Source organism: Nanorana parkeri, unplaced genomic scaffold, assembly GCF_000935625.1.
Source record: "Nanorana parkeri isolate BGI_ZX_2015 unplaced genomic scaffold, ASM93562v1 scaffold3285, whole genome shotgun sequence".
Classification (NCBI taxonomy): Eukaryota; Metazoa; Chordata; class Amphibia; order Anura; family Dicroglossidae; genus Nanorana; species Nanorana parkeri.
In genome coordinates this window covers 50698-59913 of record NW_017309553.1, presented here as the reverse complement: position 1 = coordinate 59913, position 9216 = coordinate 50698, and the positions used below count along the sequence as shown (strand labels likewise).

Genomic DNA, 9216 nt, shown 5'->3' with positions numbered 1-9216 from the left:
CATTGGTGAGGGGCGTATTTTGGAGATGTTAGGAAGGTGAAAGCGGCATGGATTTTGGAACAGGATGTCCAACAAGCTTATATAGGTGTTGCCATACTTTTGGCCGTATAGTCTATTTACATGTCCTCATTTCCACCCCAAATCCTTTTATCGAGAGGTTTAGTCTTCTCTCTAGGACAGTGGGCGGCACCGCTCATCGTTTACACCACCGGGATCTACTGAGTGTCACATGATCACTTTAGATTTTTATGTACTGTTTCAAATAAACTTGTCAAACGGAAGATTTAAATGACCATTAGGGTTCTATTGGCCAATTATTTCAGAGATCCTTTCGATGAAACCAACTGGACTGAAAGGTCATCTGCATGAGAAGCGTGTATGTCAGGGACCAGGACACCTCCAGGTGGCACAGCGGAGCTGGAGCAGGTCCTACAGTTCCAGTGCTCACCTGCAGGTGTCTCTGGGCAGTCGGTGGCTGTCTGGGACATGAGCACCTCCAGGTGGCGCTGTGACGCTGGAACCAGGACCTGCAGCTCCAGGGCTCACCTGCAGGTGGCTCTGCAATTAATCCCCACCTGGTGTTACCTGGGAGGGCATTTAATCCCTCCCTGAACTGGGGATTTTGCCTCAGTATTGTCGCCAATTCCTGTGTCCTGTTTCCTATGACCTGATTCCTGTATCCTGGTGCCCCCTTGTACCCTGACCATTACTCCGTGGCTCCCCTTGTGTTGCCTCGCTCCCCAGGTTTCACTTACCCTGCTGTATGTGTTTGCATTTGCATTTTATTACTTGCTTGTGGTTACTTTATTTTGGTGTGTCTAATAAACTCTACATTTATAAGCTCATAGGCATTGTCTGGGGTGGTCACGCATTTGGTCCTCCTGTGTGGGTACCTGCATGCGGTGTGGGGACACCCGCGCACGGTACCTTGACAGTGCCCAACCTTGCGTTACCCGGGCTCCGGCCTCCCTTACCTGCTGGTTGAGTTCTGTTATCTGTAGGTCCAGGTCATTGGCACCGTTCCGGGTGATGGGCGGGAGTTTCCGCACAGGGTGGGAGGTGTTTTGCAGTCGTGGCGGGGGCTGCATCATCTTGGGGCCCGTAGGGGATGTCTTCTGGGGGACTGTGGAAGGAAGCGAGAGGGAACAAGATATAGAAGTGTACCGAATAACCGAGCGCCCCCCATGTGTCTGGTCAGCCACTTCCCCTCGTAATGCCAATCGTGTCACCAATATAGTTCCTGGATCTGGACTACGACTGGCTTGGAATTCTAAGCCTTTCCCACAATTATATATTATATGGGATAAAAAAATTATTGTTTGATGTCTTTCTAAATAAAAATCCAAGGGTTAGGGTTAACCCTAACCCTAAGGTTCTTGTTGGGCAGGTATAAACAATAAACATACCTGCGCTCAGGGCTCTTAGCATGGGATTAATGAACAAGCAACACCTGTCTCCCTGACTCTACATGACTCTATAGAAGGGAAATACTTCCAGTCCTTGCATAAAGGAGCGTAGTACAACGGGGGAAATTCTTTGCGTTTGGCGCAGCTTAATGCGACATGGATTTGTGCGTTGAACCAAGTGAATTTCCATAACACCCCGCAATTTTCACTCGCCAATTGCGAGGGGGCGAGTGGAAATTTTGAGGCCTGCCTTAAACAATCAATGTGAATAATAATTAATATAATGTAAGGAGTCAGATCAATATAAACATACCTGTTGTGCCGATCGGCTTCTTGGGCCTGTTGAAGACCTGGTCTCCTGGGTTGGGTTGGGGCGCCAGGTCCTGCCCTTGCCGGGCCAGCAGCGGGTCGTACTCCTTCCCGTCATAATTTGCATCAAATAATTTCTTAAACCATTGGATGAATTCAAAGTTGTCCTGGAACTTTCCTTTCACTAGCCGCTCCACTGGAATAATCTGCAGAGGGGAAAAGGGTCCAGAAAGTACGTGAATGTCCAGGTTTTCTTTTATGTTATTTTTTACTTTATCACTTTTATTTTTAAAAAGTTTGTTTTATTTTTTACTTTTTTTTCCCCCCACTTCATTTTATTCCTATTACATAGGGGCTTAAAATCCCTTATGTGATAGTTTGGAGGTGGCAGGTTCTCTATTTAAAGGAGAACTATGAGGGGTGATTTTCACTCAGCCTCATAATCTGAGCCGACCTGTGACAATGAGACTGTCACAGGTCGGCTCAGTAGATCGGGAGGTGAGCGAACACATACCGGCGCCCGCTCACTCCTCGATCCTGTGGCGGCAGAGAACCGTGACAGGGGAGGGGCTGGATTCCCCCCTCCCCGCTCCGATCCGCCAGCGCTGACTGGCGGAACGGACGGGGGAGGGGGCGGGTACAGCTGGCTCTGCCTCTAGATAGGCGGAGCCAGCTGTCACTCACACAGCTGGGTGGATCCAGACATAGTTGTCGGGATCCGCTTCAGCTGCAGCGTCTCAGTATACCGCGAGCTGTAGCTCCCTATATACTGAGCTTAGGGTGACGGGAGGACGCTAGTTTGTGTCCTCCCGTTACCCTTAGGAGAACTATGGGGAAAACACCTTTAAGGAACCTCCCCTCCAACACAGAACAGATGTTCTGTGTAGTTCCTGACAGCTGAGACAGGGGGCGCTGTGATTACACAGAGCAGATGAAGAAGGGACGTTCTTCGTCTGCTGTACGGGCTCTATGGTGAGCTCATGTGCCGTGGTCTCGGGTCCCCCAGAGGAGCAGGGGACCCCGAAAACCACTGTGGGGGGCCCCAGACACGATCGCCGCTGCTTGATTGATACAAGTGATCTAATCCTTGTCCGCAGCCGGGCTAAATGTACAGAAAAACTACTGGCCCGGCACACGAAACTGCCTGTCCCGGGCGATAGGAATTCCACACCCCTGATGATGGAGTATTACCAGAACCTTCACTGGAGACACCTGAACTCCATCATCTGGAGGGGGGGTCCATGTATTTTTGGTCATATAGTGTATTTGTCCATGACATATGGAGGGCGGACCAGAAGGGCAACTCAGACCCCAGGTCATCTTAGGACAGGAAAGGGTCTTCACCAAATTTGACCACAAGGTTGGAAGAGCCCAATTGTCTACAATACTGGAGACACCAGAACATCATTTGAAGGCATGTCTACATATGTTTGGCCATATAGTAGGTGTGAAGGTCAGGTGTCCACAAAGAAATCACACATCACCCATATACCAATACTAATGGTGGATAGACGGGTGACGTGACCGCATTCCGGGAGTGTGTCCTTTGTGGTATGTTACACGGTGCTCTAACATCACGGAGATTGACATCACATCTTTGTGTAGACTGCTGCCAGCTCTCTAACTATAACGGATCTTCTGAAAGCATTGTCACATGAGTTCAGAACCATGACTGACCCTCGGACCCCTGCAATGTAGGTGAATGGTCCACCACACGCAAAGTCACTGGACGCAACAGACTTACTTTGTCCACGGACATCTTCTTGAAGGCGGCCTGTAAGACTTTGAAGTTGTGGATGTATTCATGCTCCAGCTTGGCGTGGAATTTCACTCTCTTCAGTAAGATACAACCAGGGAAGAGCATGTCCATGAACTGACAGTATGCAGCGCCTGAAGAGAGACAACAGCTGCTCCGGTACAATGTCTTTACATGAATACTCCACTCCAAGCACTGAGAGTTCTAGAAGGATCTCCTATAACCCACTGCATCCCAGCACTGAGAGTTCTAGAAGGATCTCCTATAACCCACTCCGACCCAGCACCGAGAGTTCTAGAAGGATCTCCTATAACCCACTCCGTCCCAACACTGAGAGTTCTAGAAGGATCTCCTATAACCCACTCCGTCCCAGCACTGAGAGTTCTAGAAGGATCTCCTATAACCCACTCCGTCCCAGCACTGAGAGTTCTAGAAGGATCTCCTATAACCCACTCCGTCCCAGCACTGAGAGTTCTAGAAGGATCTCCTATAACCCACTCCGTCCCAGCACTGAGAGTTCTAGAAGGATCTCCTATAACCCACTCCGTCCCAGCACTGAGAGTTCTAGAAGGATCTCCTATAACCCACTCCGTCCCAGCACTGAGAGTTCTAGAAGGATCTCCTATAACCCACTCCGTCCCAGCACTGAGAGTTCTAGAAGGATCTCCTATAACCCACTCCGTCCCAGCACTGAGAGTTCTAGAAGGATCTCCTATAACCCACTCCGTCCCAGCACTGAGAGTTCTAGAAGGATCTCCTATAACCCACTCCGTCCCAGCACTGAGAGTTCTAGAAGGATCTCCTATAACCCACTCCGTCCCAGCACTGAGAGTTCTAGAAGGATCTCCTATAACCCACTCCGTCCCAGCACTGAGAGTTCTAGAAGGATCTCCTATAACCCACTCCGTCCCAGCACTGAGAGTTCTAGAAGGATCTCCTATAACCCACTCCGTCCCAGCACTGAGAGTTCTAGAAGGATCTCCTATAACCCACTCCGTCCCAGCACTGAGAGTTCTAGAAGGATCTCCTATAACCCACTCCGTCCCAGCACTGAGAGTTCTAGAAGGATCTCCTATAACCCACTCCGTCCCAGCACTGAGAGTTCTAGAAGGATCTCCTATAACCCACTCCGTCCCAGCACTGAGAGTTCTAGAAGGATCTCCTATAACCCACTCCGTCCCAGCACTGAGAGTTCTAGAAGGATCTCCTATAACCCACTCCGTCCCAGCACTGAGAGTTCTAGAAGGATCTCCTATAACCCACTCCGTCCCAGCACTGAGAGTTCTAGAAGGATCTCCTATAACCCACTCCGTCCCAGCACTGAGAGTTCTAGAAGGATCTCCTATAACCCACTCCGTCCCAGCACTGAGAGTTCTAGAAGGATCTCCTATAACCCACTCCGTCCCAGCACTGAGAGTTCTAGAAGGATCTCCTATAACCCACTCCGTCCCAGCACTGAGAGTTCTAGAAGGATCTCCTATAACCCACTCCGTCCCAGCACTGAGAGTTCTAGAAGGATCTCCTATAACCCACTCCGTCCCAGCACTGAGAGTTCTAGAAGGATCTCCTATAACCCACTCCGTCCCAGCACTGAGAGTTCTAGAAGGATCTCCTATAACCCACTCCGTCCCAGCACTGAGAGTTCTAGAAGGATCTCCTATAACCCACTCCGTCCCAGCACTGAGAGTTCTAGAAGGATCTCCTATAACCCACTCCGTCCCAGCACTGAGAGTTCTAGAAGGATCTCCTATAACCCACTCCGTCCCAGCACTGAGAGTTCTAGAAGGATCTCCTATAACCCACTCCGTCCCAGCACTGAGAGTTCTAGAAGGATCTCCTATAACCCACTCCGTCCCAGCACTGAGAGTTCTAGAAGGATCTCCTATAACCCACTCCGTCCCAGCACTGAGAGTTCTAGAAGGATCTCCTATAACCCACTCCGTCCCAGCACTGAGAGTTCTAGAAGGATCTCCTATAACCCACTCCGTCCCAGCACTGAGAGTTCTAGAAGGATCTCCTATAACCCACTCCGTCCCAGCACTGAGAGTTCTAGAAGGATCTCCTATAACCCACTCCGTCCCAGCACTGAGAGTTCTAGAAGGATCTCCTATAACCCACTCCGTCCCAGCACTGAGAGTTCTAGAAGGATCTCCTATAACCCACTCCGTCCCAGCACTGAGAGTTCTAGAAGGATCTCCTATAACCCACTCCGTCCCAGCACTGAGAGTTCTAGAAGGATCTCCTATAACCCACTCCGTCCCAGCACTGAGAGTTCTAGAAGGATCTCCTATAACCCACTCCGTCCCAGCACTGAGAGTTCTAGAAGGATCTCCTATAACCCACTCCGTCCCAGCACTGAGAGTTCTAGAAGGATCTCCTATAACCCACTCCGTCCAAGCACTGACCAGAGGTCCTTTCTACCTCATTATTAGTTCCCCTCACGTGTCTCCTCCTCTATTAGGCCTGTCCAGCCAGGAATTAGTTGCCCCTTCCACTTTATTAGAGCCACGAATGATAGGACCTTGTGGCGGGCTGATCGGTGGAAACCAGACGTCCGCTTTCATTATGAAGTGACACCGGGAAATAATTTCCTGCTGCCGTGGTCATTCCACCCACAGGTGGAGCCGGGAGGACTATGTCAGCCTCTGGCTTCTTCTATGTCACGGATACTCCAACAGTGAGACCTCCGTGCCGTAGTTCCGGACTCTCCAACTGGGAGATCTGGCCGTCCCTGGCCCGCATTGTGTGTTCCACCCCCCCACTGTTACGTTATCCATAATATAAAATACATACAAATGCTGCAAGGATGGTGGTCATCAGACTACAAATCACCAGGTGCCCCTACCAAGATGGCCACCCACAGACACAGTGCAGAGCACATTCCACAGAACTCATTACAAGATCTGACGCTTCACCTGGATCTCCCCAAGTAATATCTAAAGAGGACAACAGACATCCAACATTCCCAGACCCCAGGGTATAATACCTCTTCTATTACAGAGAACAGAGGGGAGGAGACACGGGACACAGGAGAGGGGGGTATAATACCTCTTCTATTACAGAGAACAGAGGGGAGGAGGAGACACAGGACACCGGAGAGGGGGGTATAATACCTCTTCTATTACAGAGAACAGAGGGGAGGAGGAGACACAGGACACTGGAGAGGGGGGTATAATACCTCTTCTATTACAGAGAACAGAGGGGAGGAGGAGACACGGGACACTGGAGAGGGGGGTATAATACCTCTTCTATTACAGAGAACAGAGGGGAGGAGGAGACACGGGACACTGGAGAGGGGGGTATAATACCTCTTCTATTACAGAGAACAGAGGGAAGGAGGAGACACGGGACACCGGAGAGGGGGGTATAATACCTCTTCTATTACAGAGAACAGAGGGGAGGAGGAGACACGGGACACTGGAGAGGGGGGTATAATACCTCTTCTATTACAGAGAACAGAGGGGAGGAGGAGACACGGGACACCGGAGAGGGGGGTATAATACCTCTTCTATTACAGGGAATGGAGGGGAGGAGGAGACACGAGACACCGGAGAGGGGGGTATAATACCTCTTCTATTACAGAGAACAGAGGGGAGGAGGAGACACGGGACACCGGAGAGGGGGGTATAATACCTCTTCTATTACAGAGAACAGAGGGGAGGAGGAGACACGGGACACCGGAGAGGGGGGTATAATACCTCTTCTATTACAGAGAACAGAGGGGAGGAGGAGACACGGGACACCGGAGAGGGGGGTATAATACCTCTTCTATTACAGAGAACAGAGGGGAGGAGGAGACACGGGACACCGGAGAGGGGGGTATAATACCTCTTCTATTACAGAGAACAGAGGGGAGGAGGAGACACGGGACACCGGAGAGGGGGGTATAATACCTCTTCTATTACAGAGAACAGAGGGGAGGAGGAGACACGGGACACCGGAGAGGGGGGTATAATACCTCTTCTATTACAGGGAACAGAGGGGAGGAGGAGACACGGGACACCGGAGAGGGGGGTATAATACCTCTTCTATTACAGGGAACGGAGGGGAGGAGGAGACACGGGACACCGGAGAGGGGGGTATAATACCTCTTCTATTACAGAGAACAGAGGGGAGGAGGAGACACGGGACACCGGAGAGGGGGGTATAATACCTCTTCTATTACAGAGAACAGAGGGGAGGAGGAGACACGGGACACCGGAGAGGGGGGTATAATACCTCTTCTATTACAGAGAACAGAGGGGAGGAAGAGACACGGGACGGAGGAGCGGGGGTATAATACCTCTTCTATTACAGAGAACAGAGGGGAGGAAGAGACACGGGACGGAGGAGAGGGGGGTACCTGAGCACAGTTGCTCTATCTTGGTGTAGTTGAGCTGTATACAGTCGTTGACCCAGGCCAGCATGTCATGACGACTCAGGTTTTCGATGGTCACAGAGGTGGAATAAACATTGACCGCCATCCCCCAGCTGAAAGAGAAAAGTGATGTCATCGGGGTGATACGGAACATCAATCTGTGACATCACGCGTTACAATACAATTCTCATTACACAGTATGAACGTTAATCTGCATACATTTTGCCCCCCCCCCCCCATAGTGGACACGTACAGGTCTCCATGTTCTACTACATACGTAGTGGACACGTACAGGTCTCAATGTCCTCCTCGCTCTGGTGGTGTCCCGTCATGTGGCCCCCCACCCGCACATGGAGTGATGTCTGGGTCCCGTTGTTTGTTCGGGGCCATGATTGGTTCCCCGATTCCTCTGTTATAGTCACACAACATTGTATATGGGATGTTATTCCTCGTGTTCCTCTGAAGATCAATCCCACCGCGCTCCGTGCCGGAACCCCCTTGGATGGGTGATGACCGTGGATGGCACCACCATCAATGTGACGACAGGGGACCCGGTCCTCCTGATCAGCGTGTCCGGGGTGCTGGGGACCTTCTGTCTCCTCGTTCTCTCCTTGGTGAAACGCGTCATTTGGAGCAAGGGTCCACCTCAACCGTCCCGGACAAATACCAACACCGGATGTTTCCGAGGACTTTGTATAACGTGTCACATGGTTGTCAGGACTCCATGGAGGAGACGTTCCTTGGGAAGCTCCGCCCTGGATTGGAGGTGTCTGTCTGGATACTAACTCATCGATCTTTGTTTTAGGCCACACCCCCTACGGTGAGCGGGATAGTCCATTCGTATCTGGGAGGAGGGGGATGTGACCCCCACAAATACAAATGGTTGCCCCACTTCTGGTCTTCAGCTTTGTGAATGAGCCCCAACATGGCCGACGTCTCGTATTTGAGGATCCCGAGCTCCGCCCAGCTGTTCCTTCATGAAATATTTGTATACGATGTTCTCGGAGATCGGCACGCGTACTGCCAGCTGATCGGCAACACCCGCAGCATACTGTTCCGGAGACACCACCGAGAGATCCATCAACCCAATCCACCCAAAAGTGGCCTTTCATTCACCAGGGTGGACGATGCCGAGCCGACTCACCGCCCAATTCCACCACCAGAGGTGAGACCGCAATCATAAGATATGATCATTGAAGTCTCACTCCTCTCGCCGAAACCTAACAGACTGAGTTCACCCAACCACCACAATGGTAAGTGGGTGGAGCTGGGAACTTAAAGTGTAACTCCACCTTCATGGTCAATATGCTGGTTGAGTATACAGGTCACAGAGCTGGACGATGGCGGAGTGATGGGCTGGCGCCGTATTGGTTAACCGGCATGAACAT

The 9216-nt window shown here is 51.0% G+C and overlaps 1 protein-coding gene across 1 annotated transcript in view; it reads right to left on the bottom strand.

Annotated features, from left to right (window-relative positions):
• Positions 1-927: 927 nt before the first annotated feature.
• Positions 928-9216, bottom strand: part of MAPRE3 (microtubule associated protein RP/EB family member 3) — a gene marked incomplete at its 3' end in the record, with an annotated part of 41885 nt that continues 33596 nt past the window's right edge. Inside the window, exons 3-6 of the mRNA XM_018574847.1 lie at positions 7814-7941; positions 3460-3605; positions 1720-1921; positions 928-1123 (exon numbers count right to left, since the gene is read on the bottom strand). Coding sequence (XP_018430349.1) covers positions 928-1123; positions 1720-1921; positions 3460-3605; positions 7814-7934 — 665 coding nt within the window. The remainder of the gene's footprint in view (positions 1124-1719; positions 1922-3459; positions 3606-7813; positions 7942-9216) is intronic.